The sequence below is a fragment of the Astatotilapia calliptera genome, chromosome 6 (genome assembly GCF_900246225.1).
Source record: "Astatotilapia calliptera chromosome 6, fAstCal1.2, whole genome shotgun sequence".
Classification (NCBI taxonomy): domain Eukaryota; kingdom Metazoa; phylum Chordata; class Actinopteri; order Cichliformes; family Cichlidae; genus Astatotilapia; species Astatotilapia calliptera.
In genome coordinates, this window is record NC_039307.1 from 23,826,188 (window position 1) to 23,852,096 (window position 25,909).

At 39.4% G+C, this 25,909-nt stretch overlaps 2 protein-coding genes across 3 annotated transcripts in view; one reads left to right on the forward strand and one right to left on the reverse strand.

Moving 5' to 3' along the window:
* tbck (TBC1 domain containing kinase) overlaps window positions 1-710 on the reverse strand; it is a 63,801-nt gene extending 63,091 nt beyond the window's left edge. For both annotated transcript variants that reach the window (XM_026171221.1, XM_026171220.1), the window contains exon 1: window positions 208-710. The gene's annotated coding sequence lies outside the window, so the exon portion shown is untranslated. The remainder of the gene's footprint in view (window positions 1-207) is intronic.
* Window positions 649-25,625, forward strand: aimp1a (aminoacyl tRNA synthetase complex interacting multifunctional protein 1a). The gene is made up of 7 exons (XM_026171222.1): window positions 649-758; window positions 12,525-12,652; window positions 13,300-13,413; window positions 15,072-15,239; window positions 19,765-19,970; window positions 21,154-21,322; window positions 25,338-25,625. Coding segments are annotated over exons 1-7 (954 nt in total). The 5' UTR covers window positions 649-756; the 3' UTR covers window positions 25,505-25,625.
* Window positions 25,626-25,909: the final 284 nt, after the last annotated feature.

Here is a 25,909-nt window from a genome sequence, read left to right on the forward strand (position 1 = left end):
AACACAAAACTGAGGTAAAGCCCATGATTGGAGCAAAAGGGTTAACACTGACTTTGTTATTGCAACACACTTACACCAGTTAGTTAACAGAAATATCGTTTCGGAAGCAAAAGACAGAGTGCGAGAGGGCAACGATGCTACTGAATGTATGAAGTTATGAAAATAGCTGTTATGTCAGATGTGGAGCCGTCGTTTAGTATGCATTACCTCAAAAAATGCGTCCTCTCTAAAGACGAAGCTGCATAACCATGTAAACGAGTAACCTGAAATTATTATTGAAATGAATTATTTTTCCTGTTTCTGCGACGCGATGAAAACAGCTGAGCGAACGTGATCGACGACGTTTATTTCGTGCGACGAGGGGGGGGGGGGCGCACAGAAAATACTTTGCACGAGCGAGACAACGGTGTTAAAATTTCATCAATGAAAAAAAAAAGACAGAAAAGTCACTGAAGAGTAGTTTTATATGTACTTTTCCTGTTTGTGGTCTATTTTTTTTAATCTGTTAATTATACACAGGCAATTGCCGAGACAACTTTAAGGCTTCCCTAATGTCCGAGCTATAGAACATATGGCTAGCGACAGCAAACGGCTAACTGCACCTGCTTCCTATCCGTATGCTGCTGCGATCTACACAGTGGGGCCTGAACTGGCGAATCTGCGGCTGCCTGTTTGCTAGCTCCGTTAGCAAGGAGGGATAGCAGCTGTCACGCTCCCCAGTTGAAATCGTGCTGGGTTTGCTGCCGCTCAGAGTTCATGTAAGTTTAAAAAGGCTCTGTGCTATATTTTCTGTTTCAACCCACCATTGTTGTATTTTTTATTGTCAATGATGTCTAACCCGCGCTTATACTAAGTAGCTTAACTACACGAGAGCTAGCCTAAAGTGGAGTTTATTCCCAAGTTGGTCGAGAAAACTGGAGCTGAACCGGCTAATATTGTAGCTTACCTCCTAACTGATGCAACGTTAGCTCATGTTAAGCGCACAATAGTGAGCTGTCACGAATACACAGTTAATCCAAATATAGGAATAAACACACCAAAGTGTTTTAACATTTTCATTTTGTTGTAATGCTGGTGACCTTTACTGTTCTAACACGGCAGCCATGGTTTTATTTTCATTATTTTACCTTTTTCTTAAATCTGTAAAGTGAATTTAACTTTATATACATACATACATACATACAAATAGTGGGATTAAAAAAATCTTCACAATAAGAAAAATAATTTTTGAGTTATCATATTAAACCCTTAAATGTATGGGGCATTTGAGATATATGGGACTTTTGAAATTCAGATCATTGCTTGTATTACATCGTTATTTTTCTGTAGCATATTAATAGTAACAAAACCAAAGCAATACAGGATTAGTTTATGATCATGTTACAATGTAATGGTCTTGATTTTGATTGGTTTTGTAATTCTTGAATATTAATGTGAGCTAAATTTACTCTTAGCCTATCACAGTTTGCCGGCCTTTATCATACCCATGCTTAGACAACTGCTGCAGGATAACTGTCATTGTTCACATACTTTCATGCATACTTTTCTTTTATGTGAAAGGTTTAAAATGTGCATCTGTGAATGTTCTCGAGGGCAAATTTAACACATTGTTGTAGTCATGAAACTGGGGTATTACAGCAAATACATTTATCACCTGATGTACGCTGGCCCAAAGACACATTTTCCCCAGAATTTAAGCCATTTAGTCAATTAAGAATTGGAAAGTCTAGAACCCCCATATGTTTTCTGTTATTATTCATATTCATTTGTCTCTGGGCTAGCCACTGGGAATTAAGCTGGCAGAAATCTTTGTTACGTGCTCAGCTCAGTGGGACCCCAACGCGCATGCTCTATGAGCCAAAATTGCAGAAATGTGGAGAACATCTGGGTACCTCATGGAGGAAGCTTGGATGCCTTTTTGGATCACTGAGCAACTTTTATTCAAGTTTAAGAACCGTGAACTGTGTTGTCTCTGGTATCCAGTTCTCATTTAGGCCTGTATGATACAGAAAAATATCTTATAACTATCATTTTTTTCATATCAGTTGTATATTAATGTGTAAATATGTAAAATTTAACAAACTTTGAAATATAAACAAAAGAAAACATAACAAAAGACATATTCACTCTGTTGTAGTCCACTTTGTCTCCCACAAAGGATTGCAGTAGTGTCCCACTGAAGTGGGAAGTGAGGCTCATGCATGGATCAGATATGTGACTTTACCATTTAACTACAAATTTGATGTGGTAGTGAAGTATGACACCATTGTCTCTCTACACTCTATGTACAGCTGGGAAATTGTCGCTTGAGAGAGATGTTATGTCCATGAATTTGGACGTTGGATGGGTCAGTTAGCTGCTTAAATCTGATGTTTTTAAATATCCTTACTGACATCATGTCTTGTCATGGCGTTATCTGCCTTTGTGGGAGCATGGTTTTGACACAGTTTGCAGTGCACCCAGTTCTGCTTCTTTTTCAGACTTTTAATGGCCAAAATATCTCCACACTATCAAGTTACTTTGACATTTTAGCCATGTCGTCTTGCTTTGAACCTCTGGCTGTGTCCATTGGGTTGTCACTCGAGTTTTCCTTAATGTTATCTCCCTCATGCTTAATTTATGGTGCTGTGATTATGTCCGTTTGTGTACATGTTTTCTTACGGAAAGCCAGTAGAGAAGGGCTTTCAACCAATGCAAATGTGCTCAGTGCCGTCAATTGAATGCTGAGTGGTTGACAAGTCTGCAGGAACAGGCGAGGGAGTGACACTGTCTAAGACAGCACGAAAACTAAAGACAGTGGCTGGAGTGGACACTTTTCATTGTCTTTAACACTCTGTTTGTCTTCAGCTCTGGCTCAAGGACCAACAACACGAACAAGAGTAGGCTATAGACTAGTTGTACCACATATTTTCGACACTGCACCATTTGACAACAGATGCTCTCTGCAGGTAAATGAACAGCCCGTAGCTGTATACGGACTGCCAACGTAGTAACACTGCTGGACCATAATTTCTTTTTCACACTCCTAACATACTGGTGTGCACGACTCCAGTAGCCTAAACATTAGTACATGTGCTGCTGCGAGGAGCTTCTCCTAATATGACATCGCTCTAACTCTATTCCAGCCACACCATTGCTGTTCTCACTGGCATTGGCTTTTTGTGTTGTCTGTCAAATTATAGAATGAGTTCTGTTGACTATTTATTGACCATGTCCCATATTGCTATTGAAAAAAGTTATTTCACAATTTTCTATTTTTATCCTTTTATCGCTTAGGCCTGTTCAACTTAATACATCCATGGTGGAAATACAGCCTAATCAGATGACACCAGGGAACATGATGCACTCACAATATATAGACGAGCTCCATTATATCTTTTCTAACAATGTGATTGTCAGTGTCCAGAGAAGCAGTTCTGTGCCAGAATGTTTCTAGTGGTGCAAAAGTTTATCTTTAAACTTTTCTGCGAATGTTGCTCCAACTTGTGATGCACTGATGCATCGTGAAATGTAGTGTTAGGGCATTTGCAATGTCAGAAGAGCAGTTTTGGGTGACTCTGGTTTCTAAGTTAGAGTTTTAAAAAAGTCGCTTAAAGTAGCTTAAAGTTGGAGCGCTTTTGTGTTACTTCTGCCAGCCTAGATTGGTATGGCATACTTTTTTTTTTTTTTCAAGATAACTTTAACCGTTTCCACACATAAACAGCAACTCGTAAATTTATCATTTTTTTTATTTCCACTGCTTAGAGCAATGGTCTGTGAGAAGACAAATGTCCACATTGGTTTGCTCTGCCCTTCCAGCTGCAGTGCGTGGAGAATTTACATTACTGTGGACATCATATCTTAGCCATGCCACAATAAAAGCCACTTAGTGTACTCCTAGTGCCAGTCCCAAGCTCAGATAATTGGAAAGGGTTGAGTCAGGAAGGGGTGATAAAGGGCACCATTAGAAATGAGCGTTAGAACTCTAACTCTAAGAAATTGCAGGGCAGCAGAAAGGAGGTGGAGGAAAAATAAAAATACTATCAACCATCAGGTGGCAGAGCAGGTCAGTCACTAACCAGAAGGTCGGTGGTTCGATCCCAGGCTGCCTCCTGGCTGCATGCCAAATATCCTTGGGCAAGATACTAACCCCGTGTTTGCCTACTGGTGGTGGTCAGAGGGCCCGGTGGCGCCAGTGTCCGGCAGCCTCGCCTCTGTCAGTGCGCCCCAGGGCAGCTGTGGCTACAATGTAGCTTGCCGTCACCAGTGTGTGAATGTGTGTGTGAATGGGTGAATGACTGAATGTAGTGTAAAGCGCTTTGGGGTCCTTAGGGACTGAGTAAAGCGCTATACAAATGCAGGCCATTTACCATTTTACCATCAAATATTTTGCGAGCAACTTAAAATGTACAATAATACATTAAGGAACTCAAGAAATTCATACTTCGCCAAAATAATCAGTAATAACAAAAATAATCCCAAGGTCCTCTTTTCCACCATAGATCACTTATTTAACCCTGATTTTAACAGCTCCCAAAGAACCCCCACAGACTCACTCTGTGAGCAGTTTGCAGACCACTTCAGGGGAAAAATCAGCGCCATCAGATCTGATATTTTATCTAATCGCGATATGTTTGTAAACACATCTGATGGCTCGATTGTACCTGAGGAGACACTGGACAGCTTTGTCCTGGTTAATGCTGAGAACCTTCAGAAAGTTTTCTCCACAGTGAGACCCACCACATGTCTTTTAGATCCAATCCCTTCTTCACTCTTTAAAACACTTTATGGATTTTTTGAGGCTGAGCTTTTATACATGATGAATTGCTCTCTTCAGTTGGGTGTCTTCCCTGCTGCCTTTAAAACGGCGGTGGTGAGGCCCCTTCTGAAGAAGAGCAATTTGGATTGTAATGATTTTAATAACTACAGACCTGTATCCAACTTACCATTTTTAAGTAAAATCTTAGAAAAACTTGTTTTTACTCAGATTACTGATTTTCTCAATGATAGACAGATCCTGGAGATATTCCAGTCTGGATTTAGGGTGAACCACAGCACAGAGACGGCTCTCCTAAAGGTTTTAAATGATCTTAGATGTAACTGGGACTCCCAAAAGCTCTCAGTCCTGGTGCTACTGGATCTAAGCGCAGCCTTTGATACAGTAGACCACGCTATTCTTTTAAACAGACTGAAACACATGGTGGGCCTCTCTGGTGCTGTACATAACTGGTTCACTTCTGTAAAATTATGATATTATTTTATGCCATGTTATACCCCTAATTAAAGATTGTGAATTATTATGTAGTTTTAGTTTGCATTATTCTCCTGAATTAGAAGAAGCTGATAATTATTGCATTAGTTAAACTGATTTGCATTACATTAAACTGCTGACTTGTTGTGAATGAATGATATTGTTTTATGATGCATTATATTGCTGAGTTATAAGAAATACTGTTCGCAGAAGGTTATTGTCTAATTTGTCTGAGTAGAAGAGAACAGAGTGTGCTGGAGTTTTCTGCCCCATTTCAGCAGGAGCAGATAAACAGGGAGCCAAGGTCGTAGCTTAGGCGCTGTGTGAGAGAGAGCATGTGAATGTTTAGGCTTTTTATGATAAGGTGGAGGCACCAGAGGTTATAAAAGTTTGAGCAATGCTCCACCATTTTGAGATTTTGAGGCTGTCTGCATCAGTGTCCATCTCCCACGTGTGTGATCATTAAATCATCGTTTGACTCAACCCGGCCGGACCAGTGTTGTTATTGTGGTTTTTGCTCTTGTCTCCATCCCCAATATTTTGAACCTTAACACTTCCTATCTCTCTGACAGAACTTTTATGGTGAGTATGGATACATGCTCCTCTAAGATCCATAGAATGACATGTGGTGTGCCTCAAGGGTCGGTTTTAGGCCCTGTACTTTTTAATTTGTATATGTTGCCTCTCGGCAGTGTCATCAGGAGGCATGGCGTGAACTTCCACAGTTACGCTGATGACACGCAGCTGTACATCTCCGTGTCTCCTGATGACACCAGACCAATGGATGCCCTTTTTAACTGTATCTTAGATATACGATCTTGGATGGCAGAAAACTTTTTACAGCTTAACCAGGACAAAACTGAAGTTTTAATCGTCGGTCCCGAGGCTCAGAGAGAGAAACTCTTGTCTAAATTACAGGCATTTTCACTATGTCCTTCGCTACAAGTGAAAAACCTGGGTGTTATTTTTGACTCTGAGCTTGGTTTTATCCCACATGTTAAACATGTAACCAAAATTGGATTTTATCATCTAAAAAATATAGCCAGAGTCCGCCCTATTCTCTCTCGGGCCAACACGGAGATGCTGATGCATGCTTTTATTACCAGTCGCATTGATTACTGTAATGCCCTGCTCTCTGGTCTTCCTAAGAAGAATATTTCAACTTTACAACTTTTGCAAAACTCGGCAGCTCGTGTGCTGACGAAGACCAGAGGGCGGGCCCACATTACACCGGTTTTAGAATCGCTGCATTGGCTCCCCGTGTGTTTCAGGATCGATTTTAAAGTTCTTTTATTGGTTTTTAAATGTCTTAATGGTCTTGGGCCTTCTTATCTCTCAGATCTGCTTTTACCATACGAACCCTCGCGGACCCTGAGGTCCTCTGGTACTGGCCTTTTAATTGTCCCTAAAGTCAGGACACATACTCACGGAGAGGCAGCTTTTCAGTGGTATGGTCCTCGTCTGTGGAACAGCCTGCCGGAGGAGCTCAGGGCCGCAGAGAACGTACATGTTTTTAAGAACAGGCTCAAGACCCACCTTTTTAATTTAGCTTTTACTTAGCGTTTATTTATTTTATGCTTATTTATTCTATCCTGTTATTCTATTATTAATTTAGACTTTACCTAATATTTATTGATTTTATTCTTATTCATTTTTTAATCTTCTTACTCTATTTATATTTATATTGTATCCTGTTCTTATTTATTTTATCATTTTACCCTGTATATATCCTATTGTGTCATATCTCCAGTGTTTCCTCAGAGGGCGCTCTCTGCACCGGGGCTGTGATCGACTGTGGCTGCTGGGTCTCTGGGGGTCCTCTCAGCCTGGCTGGGGGGCTCCTTGGCCTCCCTCCTGCTGTGTGCCCAGCCTGGAGGCTGCGGTCTGTGACCGGCTCCCGGTGCAGACGGCTCCCTGTTATAGTGTTTCCTCACTTGGCTCATGCGAGCCCAGCCCAATTTTTACTCTTTAAGTGTGCGCGTGTGTTTGTGTGTGTGTGTGTGTGTGTGGGGGGGGGGGGGGGGGGATATATGTGTGTATTCACATCATTTATGTTAGTGTGGGGAGTGAGTTGGAGGGTGGGGTGGGCTGCTTTTAACTATGTAAAGCACTTTGTGCTACATTTTTTTTTTTTTTTGTATGAAAAGTGCTTTATAAATAAAGATTGATTGATTGATTGATATATTTCTAAGCATGTCCTTTATTATAATAATAATAATAATAATAATAATGTATATAAACTATACATTATTATTATTTTTTATAAAGGGAAAGATTAGAAATGAGTATATCTGAGGGACAACTCAACATCACCCACTGTCTCAGATCTTTCTTTTAAAGGGACATTTTCATAAAATCATCCAATATAAAAGAAAATGCTGTTCTGGAATAAACCATCAAATTTGTGCATATTTTAGTAAATGAGATTCATTCTAAACTGACAGGTTTGTGCAATCTGCATATCATCTGCATACTGCCCCACCTCGATTACTCTATATAAGGAAAGTTGTTTGCCTCCAGGTATAGTGGAGAAACTGGTCATGATATTGCAAGATAGAAACCTGCACCTATAAGGCAGGGAAAAAGTCAGATTTAAGAAACTCAGGCTGAAATAATGGAGCTTCTGAATATTGCAGCACTCAGTGTGGCTTAAGTGAGGAAAAAGTTTGGGCATCAAATATGATATAAAAAAAAAGACTAGCACACTACAAGAACACAATATCATATTTGGCATAATACCAAGAAAGTAAACATAGTACACGTATTGTCTGATTGATGTTGTACCCAAATAGATTCATATCACATACGCAGGGGAATGATGAAATTAACATAAACACTCGTATGAATGATTTATGTACAGATTTTTGAGTACCCATTGTTAGTAAATGGGGACCAATGGATCTGCATTGATTAAAAACCAATAGTGTGAGAGAATACACAGAATTTTAATTTTCTTTATGTAATCAGTCAGTCTTTTTTAATTATCTCATAAGGTGTAAAGCTTTTGACAAAATGTATATTTGAAAATGCATAATCTGCTATAGGGCTGCACGATTTTGCATAAAATGAAAATCACGATTTTTTTTTTTTATTAGAATTGAGATCACGATTCTCTCACGATTTTCTTTTCCAGTATAAATATTTATTTCGCTTATTAACTGCACATCAACTTCGTAACAGTTGAGACTGAACATAAAAACAATAAATAAACATAAAAACAATAAATGTCTCACATTTTGTCGTTGCCGCAAAATGTTGTACTGCTTGTAATTCCGTCTCCACCGTTGCTCGACACTGCGTGTATAGAGCAGGTAGTGCAACAATAGAAAATAGTTGCAGGACAGCACTGTGTAGCGTTTGTCTAGGGTGTTGATCATTTTCCTAAATCCCTCGTTTTGAACAGTGTTGATGGGAGCCATATCTTTGGTCAGGTGATAAGTGATAGCCTCCGTAGTTTCTTTGCCTGCGGGAGTTCGACGGGTATGGGGAAGCGCTGTATAAGGTTCCCATTATTGATGTTTGGGTGGTTGACCGGGACGGATTTTCTCCTGTCACTTTCTTGGCCTTTACAGCTTCCTCATCTCTCAGGTGCTCTCCGTTGTTTTTTCAATGCCAGCTGACTTCTGTATCACGTGGTATAAGGCTCCGCCTTTGTCATTTGTTGAGCAGGAAGAGTGAGTGCTTGTTTTCATGCAGCTTATGTCCCAGATCAAAATGCGGTACAATTGTCATCTTTTTCTTTTTTAGATCGTTGTCACTTGGAAATGAGAACGCACATAAGTATGAATTGAGATCGTGATTTTCTAACGACTAATTGTGCAGCCCTAATCTGATATAATATACAATGATTGAAGCATTGACAATAGTGGAAAGCCTTAGTATTTCTGTATTGCCATGCTTTCAGTTATCTCTTCTTCTGGGCAAAATTCATTTCAAACTTTCTCACAATACAATTATTGCCGAGATTTTTTGTGTTTAAAAAAATACATAGAAATCACTATTTAGGGCAAATATGAGGAAGATGATTGCATTTGTCTTCATAACCAGTAGCTGCATCTGGTGCTAAAGAGTTTTACATCTTCATGGTGTCTTTTATTCTAAAATCTGTAGGGCCTTCCAGTTCCTTCAGATGGTGCTGCCACACTGCACTCTTCTTTTAATCACAATGTTCAGGTTGGCAGACAGGTAAGGAAGTATCCTCCCACAGTCAATTTCAACTGTGGGAATGAACCATGAAAAGAGGAAACGTTTGTATCCATACTGGTGTGCTCACACACCAACACCATACCACAGAAAAATGGTGGTTAAATGATAGATTTACATATGTGATTCAAACCGCCTGTGCTGCCTGTGTCTGTGCAGTAATAGCTTTGATATTTTCATTTAAGAGTGGGTGTACAAGCAATATGTGCATCTTTAATAAGATACAAGTGCACATAGCTGGAAGTGCTTGTAGCTTGTTAAATACATGTATTTGCGAAACAGAAGGAGAATTGAAGCTTTTGTAATTATGTCAGGTGGATAAGTGAGACTGCGTTGCAGGTAATAGCTCACTTCACTCTTTTTCTTTTTTGTTTTTTTTTTTTCTAAATCGATAACGCATTTCAGTGTAATATCCGTCGCTCCAGCGCCTTGATGCTGCATGCGGTACCTCTGCCTCAGGATACATTTTCAGAGGTTATCCAAATGAGATCTGCCTTTTTGTGGCTCTTGTTATTACTCTACCACTGGTCCTGTTTAAATCAATTCAGTTTCTCAAAAAAACAACGCTTTGATCCTTGATTTTATCAACTCCAGCTTTTTAGTGTTTCTAATTTCCTCATCCCCCAACATTTTGTTTTCATCCTGGGCCAGCTGTTGTTTTCCAGTGCCTCCCTGTAATATGTGTAAGACGTTTTCTTCTTCATGCCTCAGCCTTGTAAAAATCCTTCTTTTCCTCTTTCCTCAAGAAGTAATTTGCCAAGCGCAACATTATAAAGGAATATTAGGATAAACAAGCTTAGTATCATTTTATCCAGTCTGGCTTGGAACGTGTCAAGTATTTATTACTTGTTTCTCTCTCTCGGTCAGCATACCTTGTGGATAGAGCTCAAAGACTGTCACTCTAGACAACAGAGTAAAAAGCCCATCAAAATCACATTAGGACTTGGTTTATACTCAGTGACGCTATACTTTATAGAAAACATGTGAAAGTGATTCTTTTTGACATATTGCTATCAGGCAATCAGCACATTATATAAGATTTATGCATTATTTATAATTATTAATAAACATGTTCTAACTCTGCCACAGCATTATATTATGATACATTACACAGAAAGTACAATGGAGTGCCCTTTTGTCCTGCGCAGAAGATCTGCGGCACAAACCACCTTTGAAATTGCAATGTTCTGTTTTTGTTGAGACTGTCTGAGACCTGTTGACTTAACTCTGTGGTCATTTTGGAAGCTGTAGTTTGCGGTAAAGTTGTACTGGAAAGCAAACCAGTAATTCAAACAGGTCTTTGTTGATGTTTAGCATGGTACTACTACTACTTTAAGGGTGTACTCACACTAGACACTTTTGATTTGCTCCCTGCCTAAGCATCAATGTCCCCTTGTACCACTCCAATAATGGCTTGTGCTATATTTTGCCATTAATCTGTGCCTGATTGCACTTCAGTTTATCTTTGTTTGTTTTCATACTCCATACATACTCCTGTTCAGTACCTTTAAATTGAGCTCTGGTTTGTTTTTCTCCTTTGTGCAGTTCATATTTTGTAAGGTGCACTCTATATTTGCAATCGGACCAAAGCAATATCCCCAGACTTTTTGGGCGAAGTGGTCTTAGCTGAGTTCCAAACAAACTCCAGAGTGGTTCATTTAAGATGAAATTGTGATTCAACCTTAAGCCAAACCAACTACCAGGTGTATGTTACAGACTTGAGCTAAACGCCTTTCCATAACTATGTATGCTTTGCATTTGGGGTGGCTGTGACTCAGGAGTTGGAGCAGGTGATTTACTTATTGCAAGATTGATGGTTCAATCTCTGGCTGCTCCAGTTTGCCCAGAGTTTTCTTGCACGGTGCATTCACTGGCGTTTAAATGTGTGTGAATGTGTTCCTGAATGGGTAAATGAGACATGTCGTGTAAAGCACTTGGAGTGTGGGTGCTATGTAAGAATCAGTCCATTAACCATTGGGAGATGCAGCAAAGTACCATAAACCGCTTATTTGTTTTGAAAAGTGCTATACAATTAAAGTTTTTTGCCCTGTCCCAGTGTTGTCAATAAGTGGGCTGAACAATCTTATGTGGTTTGTAGAAATGCAGGAAAATTGGTTTTCTTTGAGTTTACTTGCAGTTTCTTCTGTGTGAAAAGAAACCAAGGCACTTAAAACAGTTAAGTGTACAAATATATCAACTGATTGAGAGCAGAGTAAATGAACTATAGGTGTGCAAACTCTTCCCTCTTTCATACATTTATGCTTTTGAGAATTGCACTTGCACAACGCAGTGAGATCCATTATTTTATGACATTTTGCAGCCTAATTAAAGCAGTTTTTGGAAGTAGTGGCACGCTGTCCTGTCCTTATGGGTATGGCTAGCAGGACACTACATGCGTCTCAGGGCCAAGTTACACTTGTCAAACAAACTGGAATTTAGGAGTCAAATGTGCTCAGTCACAGTGTTGTGAGTACACCGTGATATACCTGTATTCTTACTTTGACCCACTAACTTTTATAGTGTGAACAATGTTGGAGTGGTTAACACATCTGCCGAACATGCAAAAGACCCCTGATTTTAGACCAGAAGGAGGCAGAAACCCAGCCTCGGGGTGTCTCAAGCTAGTGTACTCACAGAGTTGGTTCCAAGCCTGGATAAAAGGGAGGGTTGACTCAGGAAAAGGCATCCCACGTCAAATTTGAGGATCCAGCTGCTGTAGCAACCCCTTAAAAAATAAAGGAGTAATGTGTAGTAGCCAAAAGGTTGAGGTACTTGACCCTAAGTTACTCAGCAGTGCGTCCATGCAGTCTGAACCCAAGTGAAAACACTTGGGTAGAAAAAGCACAGAAAATTTTGCTTGTATGAATTGGTGTGAAGGGGTGAATAAGTCAAGTTTTATAAAGTCCTTTGAGTGCTCAGAGTAGAAAAGAGCAATATAAGAACCGTTTGTTAATCACTTCCTGCAGAGCTAACATGTATAATATTGAATTACAGCAATCTCAGGATGCTGGCTGCCCTCAGTATTCACCAGAAGTCGTCATATTGCATTTGTGTTTTTGACTGTATTCTTGTTGTTTTGTTTTTGTTTTAGGTTTTTAGTCCGCTCATTGATCAAAATGAGTCACAACCCTTTGTTGAGGCTGGAGCAGCGGGCAGCTGAGGCCGATCAGCTCATTGAGTACCTCAAACAGCAAGTCCAGCTACTGAAGGAGAAAGCCAGTAAGATACGCTCATACACTTTTGTTTAAAGAAATTTCTCAGCTACTTTACATATGTAAGGATTTATGTTTATGTTTGTTTTACATTCAGTTTTTCCGTTATTTATTACACGTACTTGCAATAAAAAAAATAAAAATAAAAAAAGCTTTTAAATAGTTTCAGCTTTTTAGGGAAATATATTTCCACATTTAGCCTCTCCAACAATGATGTTCTGGGCAAACAAAAACATTGGGCACTGCCATGCCTAAATGCTAATACCAGTATTTGGGGTGGTAAATTATTGCATACTGGTTGATAATGAAGTTTGTTTGATTTTCTAATTTGTTTAGATTGGCTACATGCAAAAAGTCCCTGCACATGCCACTCCAGTGCCATTAACCTGTAATAAATAATAAAATGTTGCATTTCTTTTTTGCATTTCTCCTTTGTTATTCTCATGAAATAAACAACGTTTTGGGTGGATGCAGATGTTTACAAGAAACGTCGAATGAGCATTACATTTTTTCTCTTCTGTTAACTCATAGGTGCTGCATTTATTTATAAGGTTTGCCATAAATGTACAGTCTCAAAACTGTGAAACTCTATGTTAATTTTGTGGGGATTTTACATTCAATTGTGTGCTGACTAGTAACAAGAATTTACTGCAGTTCTCCAGGCCAGCGTCAGAGAGGAGAAGAAACTGATGGTGGAAAATGCCAAATTAAAGAACGACATAGAGGAACTTAAAAAGCAGCTGCTGGAGAAAGAAAAGAGAAGAGGAGGTATGTTGACTTTTTGTTCCCGGCAAGGCTTCCATCACAGATTAAATGTTTGTCTTCAAAAAGATTGATGTTGTTATCCTTTATATCTAGTTTTTGAAGCAATTGTGAGCACCGCCTGACCATTTGATGTTAGTTGTTGCTCATTAGAGCGTTTGTTTGGTTTGTGCTATCAATGATAACATCTTGTGCATTCTCGCCTTAGCCTATTATAACCAGCTCTTTTTTTGGGGGGGGGGGGGGGTAATAAAACAACCATACTGCTTCAAAAACTCCCCGTTATATTGTGGGAATAACATGTGTGTCAGCCATTGCACTTATGACATATATTGACATTGAGAGGTAAACAGCTGAGGCCATTTAATGCTTTCCAGAAAAAAGATGCAGGAATAAAAGAGGGCTGGAAGAAATAAGTAATTTATCCTTGCTCAAAAAGCTGGATATGTTTTGGAGAGTCGAAAGATTGTGTTCCAATAAACTCAAGACAATGTTTTTCCACACAGTATATATGATTGTGATGTTTAGCTTTGGGGTTTCTTGTCGATGGCTTTAAGGTGACTGAAAATGGCTCAATCAAAACGTGGATAAATATAAAGGTTATTGAAAGTCAAAGAAATTCCTCAGCTTTGGATATCTGCCTGCAGCGGAGTTATGTTTTCAGTGCCTTTTGTCTGTTTGTTTTGTTCTGTCAATGAGATTACACAAAATCTACCAAGCTAACTTTAATGAAGCTCAGTGAAGAGGTTAGGAATGACCAAAGGAAGAACGTGTTCAATCCTGATGAATTGATTGAAAATGCTCATGTGAAGAAGGATTTCAATGAGAAACTCAGCATATTGCAGAAAAATAAATGTCAGCCTGAAAACCAGATTTCTAAAATTTATTATGAAATGTGAATGATATGCAGATAATTACCAAGGCGTCTAGAAAGGTTACATTTCAGGTAATCGCGCACACATTTTTTTTCTTGGTATTGATATTTCACTCAGGGATTGTATCTTATGTAATATTTTGATAGAGAAAGGGAAAATTGGTTTAAATGTGGAAAAAACCTAGAGAGGAAACTTAATGGGAATGTTAAGAGTTTTAGAGGTTGTTGCCTGTAATTCCAAGGTAAACCGGAAAGGTCCTGATCTCAGGTCCCAACATAGAATTAAGGTAATTAAAAGCATTATGGTGACGGTGGTGTGCCTGCAGACCGATGTTTGTCAGACATAGACACTGGATTTTGTAGGAATTCAAACATCAGGCGCCTGAAATGAGGGGTTACTTGTTCCTACAGAGTTATTGTCGGACATTGTTCCCCGCTTTATGGTTCCTTTTCCTTGTTTCCATCAACTTGGACACTGTGATTTTCCCATCAAAACAGTTTGCATCAGGAGAGCAATCCTCCCACTGGGTGTGTAAATAAAGCACCCCCCTATATCATTTCATCATATTATGTTGATGCAACCAGCTCTGTGCATGAAAAGGGTCAACCAAGAAGTTGTGTATGTGAAGTTTGAATATTCTCTGTTTTGTTCCAGTGCAGCTTTGTGTTCGTTCATTCATTCACATCGGATTTGGGAAACATGGAGTGCGTTCAGATCAGCCACAGAAAAAATGAGTCAATTATTAATCATGTACATTTTACTAATATTTTGCATCTGTTCTTTCTGTAGTGCTTGATGTTCCCATGCCATCAAGTGCCACCACTGTCGAGTGCAATTCAAAGCCCACTCCTCCTAAACCCTCTGGTCCAGCGCCTTCTGGTTCAGCACCATCTGTTGCTGCCGTCAAGGACATCTCTCCTAAAGATGAGGCTAAAAAGAAGAAGCCTGAGAAAAAAGGTAAAAGGAAAAAGATCAGCAGATGTCAAGCTGGCTCAACTATTTAAGTTGCTTTAGCTCATCTGCAGTTGCTGGACATGTGCAAGCTGCTTTGCAGCCCACCTCCACCCATCCATCCATTTTCTTTCACATGTCTAATTCAGGGGCTGGAACCTATACCAGCTGTCATAGGGCGAAAAGCCAGGTACACCTGCACAGATCACTAGTCTATCCCAGGGCTAACATAGAAAGACTGATCATATAAAAGACCCTCATATTGTTCACCCTCATATTCAAATCTATGGCCAATTTGTAATCACCATTTAACCTTACGCCATGCATAAGTTTTTGGACTGTGGGAGGAAGCTGGAGTACCTGGCGAGAACCCACGCAAGCACAGGTAGAACATAAAAACACCACATAGAAAGGCCTCAGGTGGGATTTGAACCTAGGACCTTGTGGCCGCGAGGCAAACCTGGTAACCAACAAACATCTTTCTCTATGTAAATGTCTAATATCAAGTGAAAATGAGAATTATCTGCACATGTGGTCTGTTTTTATGCCTTAATGGTTCCACAAAGCACTTTACAGTATGTTCCCTACTGGCCCATTCATGCACACACTGACACGTCAGGTACAACTGGATGCAAACCAACTTGTCAAAGGACTTTTATTACGTAGTTGGGTCTGGGATCACTCCCATTAGTGGACAACCCACTCTACCACCTGTTCCATGGCTGCCTCATCGCCACAGCCTGTTAATGGATCCAGGATTTCAGGCTCCGCAGGACAATATCCAGTGACGTTTGATTTGTTTGGAATTTGTAAACCACATATATGACAAGTCGTCTTTGTGCAATGTCACAGCTAATTGGATCTAATTTGAGCGTAATTTAATGTTAATGTTTCATTGATGTGCATCATTTGTGTACTTTATTATGAAGTTAAACTGTTTTACGTTTATGACAAGTTTACAGTACAAAACAAGAAAATCCATGCCATAAACCTGGATTAATTAGCAGTAAAACAAATATTTATTCTTGTTTCAGGAAATCTTGTTTGACCTAATTGCGAGGGCTGCAGCATACACACAGGCAAGAGTCAGCTCTGGGTTTGTTTATGAGGTTACTATTTAAAAAGACACTGACAAATTCATTGGAGCTTCTGGCTTTTCTCACATCCAGAACTGTTCATAAAAATGGTGACTTGGTCTTTACTTCATTCAAACACTTATCTATATAAGCTCATGTGCAGCTTTGGAGGAGTTTAAGTAATGTTACATGACTGTCCTGTCATCACAGTAGAGAAACAATAACATGGTGTAAAAGCGATGAATTTAAATTAAATGCAGGTTGCAATTTCAATGCTTAAGAGCTAGTTTGGCCTTTGAGGAATGATAGAAGACTGAGATGATTTCATCACAGCATGGTGAAGGAAAGCTGCTTGACCTCTAGAAAGTAGCATTCAGTGGCACTTTTCGTAAACCAAACTTGGGTATTGATATTGTCAGTAGGTCAAAATATGTCCTCTGTAATCCTGCAAGTATGTGAAAAATATCCCCTCGCCAAAATTATTTCCGAAGTAAAGGAATTTGCAACACAGCTTTTCCAAACATCTTGGTTTTATTTTGGATGCTTACATTATTTTACTTTGCACATAGAAACAAAATGATTTCAGCCTACAGTTGTCTGTTGTAGTTTTAAACTACAGGGAGTGCAGAATTATTAGGCAAGTTGTATTTTTGAGGAATAATGTTATTATTGAACAACAACCATGTTCTCAATGAACCCAAAAAACTCATTCATATCAAAGCTGAATGTTTTTGGAAGTAGTTTTTAGTTTGTTTTTAGTTTTAGCTATTTTAGGGGGATATCTGTGTGTGCAGGTGACTATTACTGTGCATAATTATTAGGCAACTTAACAAAAAACAAATATATACCCATTTCAATTATTTATTTTCACCAGTGAAACCAATATAACATCTTCACATTCACAAATATATACATTTCTGACATACAAAAACAAATCAGCGACCAATATAGCCACCTTTCTTTGCAAGGACACTCAAAAGCCTGCCACCCATGGATTCTGTCAGTGTTTTGATCTGTTCACCATCAACATTGCATGCAGCAGCAACCACAGCCTCCCAGACACTGTTCAGAGAGGTGTACTGTTTTCCCTCCTTGTAAATCTCACATTTGATGATGGACCACAGGTTTTCAATGGGGTTCAGATCAGGTGAACAAGGAGGCCATGTCATTAGTTTTTCTTCTTTTATACCCTTTCTTGCCAGCCACGCTGTGGAGTACTTGGACGCGTGTGATGGAGCATTGTCCTGCATGAAAATCATGCTTTTCTTGAAGGATGCAGACTTCTTCCTGTACCACTGCTTGAAGAAGGTGTCTTCCAGAAACTGGCAGTAGGACTGGGAGTTGAGCTTGACTCCATCCTCAACCCGAAAAGGCCCCACAAGCTCATCTTTGATGATACCAACCCAAACCAGTACTCCACCTCCACCTTGCTGGCGTCTGAGTCGGACTGGAGCTCTCTGCCCTTTACCAATCCAGCCACGGGCCCATCCATCTGGCCCATCAAGACTCACTCTCATTTCATCAGTCCATAAAACCTTAAAATAATCAGTCTTGAGATATTTCTTGGCCCAGTCTTGACGTTTCAGCTTGTGTGTCTTGTTCAGTGGTGGTCGTCTTTCAGCCTTTCTTACCTTGGCCATGTCTCTGAGTATTGCACACCTTGTGCTTTTGGGCACTCCGGTGATGTTGCAGCTCTGAAATATGGCCAAACTGGTGGCAAGTGGCATCTTGGCAGCTGCACGCTTGACTTTTCTCAGTTCATGGGCAGTTATTTTGCACCTTGGTTTTTCCACACGCTTCTTGCGACCCTGTTGACTATTTTGAATGAAACGCTTGATTGTTCGATGATCACGCTTCAGAAGCTTTGCAATTTTGAGACTGCTGCATCCCTCTGCAAGATATCTCACTATTTTTGACTTTTCTGAGCCTGTCAAGTCCTTCTTTTGACCCATTTTGCCAAAGGAAAGGACGTTGCCTAATAATTATGCACACCTGATATAGGGTGTTGATGTCATTAGACCACACCCCTTCTCATTACAGAGATGCACATCACCTAATATGCTTAATTGGTAGTAGGCTTTCGAGCCTATACAGCTTGGAGTAAGACAACATGCATGAAGAGGATGATGTGGATACTCATTTGCCTAATAATTCTGCACTCCCTGTAGTGTCACACACGTCTCCTGAGCAATGCCAGCCCATTCTTCTTTGGCGAATCTCTTAAACTCCTCCAGATTTGATGTTCCTTTGGCACGGACCTTGATCTTAAGTTCACCCCACAGCTTTTCGATGAGATTCAAGCCAGGGCTTTGTGCAGGCCTGTTAACACCATTCACGTTGGTCTTCTGGAGGTAGTTCTTCACCAGGAACCACATTTGTTTTGGGTTGTTGTCGTGTTGGAAGACCAATTACAACCCAGACATAGTTGTGCTGCTGACTGCTCAAGGTTTTCTTTGAAAATCTTCACATATCCTTCTTTCTTAGTGATTCCTTCCAGTTTGACAAGATTCCCAGATCCAGACATGTGAAGTGTCACCACGGCATAATATTCCCACCGTTGTGTCACAGTGTGGAGGCGGTGTTTTTTTCTATGCCTTTTCCTTTTTCTCTATATAAACCTAAACTGTTTCCTTTTGTTTTTGGCTTGATGTTTCATCAGATGACAGCTTGAACCCTTGAAGTCTTTTATACTGTATGTTATTGGAGGATAACCCTCAGTTTTAACTTGATTTTTAAGTATCACAAAGTTAAAGTTCATCGCTGCACAGCAGTTTGTTATTTTATGGCTAAATAGATATTGTCTGTTTTACCTTTTTGTGACTTGTCATCTTATGTGCAGCACTTTGTGTTTCTGTCTAGAAAGGTGCTATATAAATACAATTTTATTTTTTATTTATTTATTTATTTATTTATTTAATAAAAGGGTCTGTTTTTCAGCAGGGTAAATAATATCGGCACCGGTCATTTTTGTTTTTTTTATTAATATTATTCTGTTTTTGTGTGCAAATAGAAACTATTTATGCTTTGTAAAGAAAACTGCTATGTTTAGAAATGTTATTTCATTGGGGGGCTAATAATTTTGTCCTCATCTATATGGTTCACACTTTGTGGCGTCTGACTTCATTTCCTTCTATGGAAATGGAAACATACATTGGTGATATTGTTTCAGCTATGGTTTGTTTTCTGCAAGATTCCATGGGAAGTCACCAGTTGGCTGAAAATATTCTCAATGCTTTTAAATAAATATTTCCTGTCATATTATTCACATTTATTATAATACCATGAAAACTGTGACAGATGTGTTTCTTCAGCAGATGTTTCTTTTAATACATGATGAGTAGCTACTGACTGACTTTCCTTTTAAAAGCATTTTTGGCACTGAAATGTGCAATTTTAAATTAAACCATGTTCCTGTACACTCTTAGCGTGAATTTATTTATTTATTATTTCTGCAGGAGAGAAAGCTGAGAAGAAACAGGCTGCCCCCAGCCAAGAGGATGCCAAGGTGGATGTGTCTCGTCTGGACCTGCGTATCGGCCGTATAATCACAGCAGAGAAGCACCCGGACGCTGACAGTCTGTATGTGGAGCAGGTTGATGTGGGAGAGGCTGCCCCCAGAACAGTGGTCAGCGGACTGGTCAAGCACATACCTCTGGACCAGGTACAGTATTACTCCTTCAGACAAGATAAAAGTTTTCCTGTTATAAATAAGATTAGAGAAAATACGCATTTATGTTAAAGTTTAAGGGGTTTTATTTGCTTACAAATTATTTCGATTTGTTTCATTACAGATCCTAAAGTAAAATGTTTATTAGAATTTTATTAGATAAACAAAGGTACGACAAACAACGAAATCCGACATGTCGAAATATCTTATTACTCTAGAAGTAGAACATGATGGAAAATTTTCAAATTAATTTTGCATAATGTGTGGTGTTAGTTACACTAAAATAAAAGCAAGTATTGAAAAACGGAAACAGACTGACGGGCTCATCGGCTGCATCTTAAATTGAACTCACAGCTGGCTACAGCAAAATAATGTATTAAAATCTCTTTTTTATTATTGCAAAAGTACAACAGTGAAAGTTTCTGTGTGCACTTCACTGGACCTGCAGCCTCTCGTCCACTCTGCTCCACCTCAGTTTGCAGCCAATCACGTACTAAACTTTGTTTGATTCAGCCTCTGTGCTCCAGATTTGACTCCTTATTTGCTCGGATTAGCTCTCCACACTCTGGATTCTCTTCTCAGCTCAGCTACAATTGACCAGTCTATTATGGAAATGCTGTTTTATAACATTTCTGTACTTTCTCCAGCTTTCTAAAACTCCAGAGACATGAATCAAAAAACTAAATGCAACAGCACAATGAGTTATTTTTACATTGATATAGCAGACCTTATTATTGTAGGATCTTTACCTTATAATGTAAAGCAGATTGAGGCAACTGCTGCTATGATAAATTAAGTTGAATTGAATTTACTAAAAGGTGTCCTACATTTTTTTTAGAAAAAGGTCTTATTTTCTTAGATCTGGGATGCATCATCTCATCAAAATCCTTTTTTTTTTTTTCTTTCTTTCTTTCTTCTTAGCTTTTAGGGAAACTGTCTTCTTTTAAATCGTGGTAAACCTCAGAGGTCTCCTGGGTTTTTGCTTCCTTTGGTTATTGAAATGAGGCAAAGAGACCATAAAGCCTTGGATGCAGTCATTTCGAATTAGAGCATTGGAATTAGCATTATTGTTTCTGATGTATTATGAAATTCTCAGTCCTGTCCTCAAACAAATCAAATTCCTTTCAACCAAAGGAATTGGATATAATTTGTTTTTCCTCTTTCTCTTTGTATGCAGATGCAGAACCGCATGGCAGTCCTGCTGTGCAACCTGAAGCCAGCCAAGATGAGAGGAGTAGTGTCCCAGGCTATGGTCATGTGCGCCAGCTCGCCGGATAAGGTTGAAATTCTTGATCCTCCTAGCGGAGCAGTGCCGGGTGACAGAGTTACTTTCCAGGGCTTTCCAGGTACGGTTACTCTCGTCACTTTAATTTACCTGCACAAAAGAATATGCCGACCCATCAGAATTGAGGATTTTATCTTTAAACTATTTCCAGACAAGCAAGCACCAGGGATCAGTCGCTGATTACCAGTGATAGTCACTGACATTTAGTTTGAAAAAATTTCCCAGACTCGTATCCACAAAATGACTCTGTGTTTGGGAATTGAAGGGTGTCGCTGAACCCTTTCACTGCCAGAAACAACATGGCGGTTTGAGCACTCATTCCTATGAAGACACCAATCACAATTTGTTTTTAGACCCCACTGAAAGCTCTCATTAGCTGACCCCTCGTTTCTGTTTGGTGGTAGCTAAATGGCCTGTGACTGCTGCTTCGGCAGGCTAATCAACACTCCCTGCTAGCAGCGTAACGTGATCTTTTTTATTGTCAGTTGAAAAGGTAATTACCTTGTTAAGCCCAAAGGATATAAATGAGTTTAGAGAAGAGAACACACGACCCCCAGTTCCTATCTATTAACTAATCAGCAAGACCATGTAGGAGTCAGGTTCCTTTCCTCTGAAGTTTCCCAAACACTTTCCAGGATATATGACCTGAAACGGCAGAAGAAGAAAAAAAGCCATCACAAAATACATTTGCAAAGCTGAATATGATGAAGGGGTTCACAATAACAATATTGGGAGTTCACTTTTTTGAAATGAGATATAATCAGCCTCAGTCTATGGTCCAAGAAAGGGTATTAGGCTACGTTCACACTGCAGGTCTTGATGCTCAGTTTTGATTTTTTGATCAAATCCGATTCTTTTTGTCTGCTTGTTCACACTACAAATAAAATGTGACAGCAAACGCGCTCTAGAGTGAACCCTCAAAGCGGCCCGCATGCGCAAAAGAAGACGTCACACACAACGCGCTCAGTTTAGACCCAGACCAAACAGTATTGTTCGACTGATCGCAATTAATACAAAGACTTGTTTCGGACTTTACGTTTCCCAATTTTGCTTTATTTTGTTATTTACATATGGCCTAATAATTATCCTTATTGCTGTTTTAGAGAGGAGCGGTGCTTCAAGGATAGTTGCAGATTTCTGTCAGAATCTGCAGATTATACAGTACAAATAAAATGTTCACGTTTCTGCAACGTTGTCTTCCCAACAGTTTCACTAACATCTACACGGGATGGCCAGGAAGCGTTCGCGATGTCTTCTCGGGTGCTTCTCCAGAGCTGATAATTGCCGTCTGTCTTGTGTCAGTGACGTAAAAGCCGGATTTAATGCGACATGACCGTTCAAACAGCAGTCACTTTCTAAAACATCAGATATGTATCGGACTCAGTACCACATACGAAAGTGACCCAGATCGGTCAAAAGTCAGAATTGATGTGCTTTCGCCTGCAGTGTGAACGTAGTCTTAGAGGTAACAGACACTAAATACTGCAACATGCACGGGATGTGAACATGAATGGGTGTCTTTCTCTAGCGCTGTAATTGGCGTCCTGAAGGGAGGGGCAGAACTTGACACTGACAAAAAAATTTAAAAAGGAAATGTATATACAGGAAAAATCTTTAGTTTTTCATCTTTGGTGAGTTTAAAATCGCAAAGTCATTGGTGCATATTCACAACTCTACTGCCTGCTTGACTAGTGCAAACGGGTTTGTGTTGTTTTGAGCTTCTTTAATTGACACTAAACGGAAACATGCAGACACCCTCCGGAAATAAAATGACACAAAATTGAAAAGAAGAAATATTTTTTAAAAATCTGAGACTTTAAAAAAAATAAATAAATAAAATTAAGAAAAAAGAAAATATAAAGAACTATAATAACTCTTGCCTCAAGTGCAGCAGGCCACATGCATCCGCACAGGCTTTCAGCTGTACCACTTGAAAAGCGTTCTTATTCATCGTGTCCTCTTTTTAACCAGAACATTTTTATGGATGCTACATTAAAAGAGTCCTGTTCTAACCATCCTCTAAAATGTGGTTAATGAGAAAACAAAAGGAGTGGAGAACGGGAAAAGATGGGATCGGGATTTTTTTTTTTTTTTTTGTAATAACGTTTTGTTAAAAAAGTCAGGGAAGTTTTTAAAATACAGTGAAACAAAGGTGAAAAATAAAGCTGTCCTTTATTTTCCTCCTATCAAAACTCTTATAGCAGAGTTTCAGTTGAAGACAAACGACTCCTGGTGTTGGTAGATGGTTGGCAATTGTTAACATTTCCCCCAACTAATGGGACCCAGTACTTCTGCTTGAACTTAAGAATGTACACAAGTGGCTCATCAAAACCTCTTTCACGCTTCTGATCAAAAACTGATTGTTGCCACTCTTGGGTTGTAAACCAACAGAAATTGCTGCCCTGAGAAATGAAACACATTTGTGTCCTCATAGCACGAAATGGTTGTGTAGAGTGGAAAAAGTCAACACCAGACAGAAGTCAGCCAGTACCGGCTATAAATCTTCCTCAAATGCCAAGCAACATCAAAAACAAGGGCATCATAAAATGAGAACCTCACCTAATTGTTTCCCTTGGATTCATATTTTGATTCTGAGAAATTCGGTTTAGATGTTTTGAATTACAAGACCAAATGGCCTTTTTCAAAAAGCGGATGCTCTAATAGCACATGACATAAAGTCAAACCATTCACAATTCATGTGGTAGACATAAAATAAGGATTAGCTGGATAAATCATGAAATTACATATTGTTGGTCAGTTGCTCACACTTTCATGGTTTCAAGGTCTCCAGGGCCCGTTTTTATATTCATAAACGAACCCTCATAATCTCAGAGAAATGTGCTTGCTTATTATTTGTATATGCAACCACAGAAACCCTGTATTTTGTATTAGCAAAAGTAGACTTACTTTAATAACAGAACCCTCTGTATGTTTCAGGAAAGGTGTCAGCTGAATGATAATAGCTTTTGAAAAAAACAATTATGAAGTTCTTTGTTTTGTTTTCGTGTCATCGTTGCCGTCTTCAGGGCCAATCTGGCATCTTTTGAGTAACAGCTGGTGTGTAATGCCACATAGGAGACAGTATAAAAGATGGATTACCACAGCAACTTGGTGAAGTCCCATTTAAAGGCCTAAAGCTGAGCGTTTTTGCTGTAGCTTTCTTGATGTTTTGAGATGTGAGGAAAGAGGGTTGGATCCGACTGTTAAACCACAGATTCATTTGGTAACTTTCTGACTTCTAATGGCTTGTGATTGACAAGCCACTCAGCATAACCGCTTCTTTTTCTCTGGCTTTAATAATGACCAAACTTAAGACTCAGTCACTTTTATTCATTATTTATTATTCATATTTATTCTCACTCCAAGCTCTGCACAAGATTCTCAATGTACTCAGACATAGTTTATGCATACGAATGGAAAAATAAAAGATTTGATCTTTATCCATCTTTATTTAGCATTTCTGGAGGTCACAAGGATTTCAGAGTGTTACATGCTCTCTTTCCAGACTATATTCCTGGATGACTGGGGCTTGAAAAAATGGAAATACCAGTTTAGCCCATAATGTGTTCTGAGTTCTCAGAACGTGGGAATCAAGTGCCCTTTTTCCATGGACTCCTGTAGGCAGTTTTTTGCAATCGGAGAGGGTTGCTTCGGGCTCGCCTTTACAAAAGATGCAGATTTAAGCCAATTCTGATTTGTCTTCATCATTCCTCAGGGTAAATTCATTTGTTTTCAACTTTATATGTGCTCATTAAGCAGTGCAGAGGCCAACATGTTCTTACTTGGATACAATAAAGCTCCTGGATAATGGGTTTTGACAGAAAGTGTGGGTCTTCACACATTTTTCTCCCGTTTTGGATCAACCTTTAAAGCTGACATGAGCAATCACGTTTAGAAGTGATTAGATGGGTCACAGTTTGCAACAGCTTTAACCCATCTGGTTATAAGGGATACCTAAAAATCAAATGCAAAGAGTTGGAACATCACAATAAAAACATAAACTCGTAGTGTTGGAGAATGTCCTTCACATGAGCAGAGAATAAAAGGTGAAGTCTAATATTTTCTTTTGATTGCAGGTGAACCTGATAAAGAGCTAAACCCCAAGAAGAAGGTGTGGGAGCAGGTGCAGCCAGACCTGCGCACTGACGACCAGTGCGTCGCAACCTACAAGGGAGCTGCGTTTGAAGTCGCTGGTAAAGGAGTGTGCAAAGCTCAAACAATGAGCAACAGTGGAATCAAGTAAACTAACAGAGCTGCTAGAGAAAAAAACCCTCAGTGTTTACTTTGCAATCATCTTCAGTGATGGATGGTGGAAATGGAAGTAAATGCTTTGAAGATGTTCAATAAAGGGGATTTGAAAAGTCCTATGAGTCTGTCCTTTGACTTTCAGGTCTTTTCTTTTTTAATGCCTGAACTAGACACAGTCATGGTCTATAAAGTGTAATCAATATTGTTGTGTTTATGGTTTAATTCTCCAGGTTTTGTCTTCCCCCAGGCACATTAGCTTGATTGTGCTTTGATTTTGCGGATGTAACTCTACCAAACTGGACTCCAACTAGTTTTGAGCATTTTAATGAGCTGGAAAGGAAATGGGGATGTTATACTGCAAAACCTCAACATATATCAGCTGCTTAAGCGTCTTTCAGAG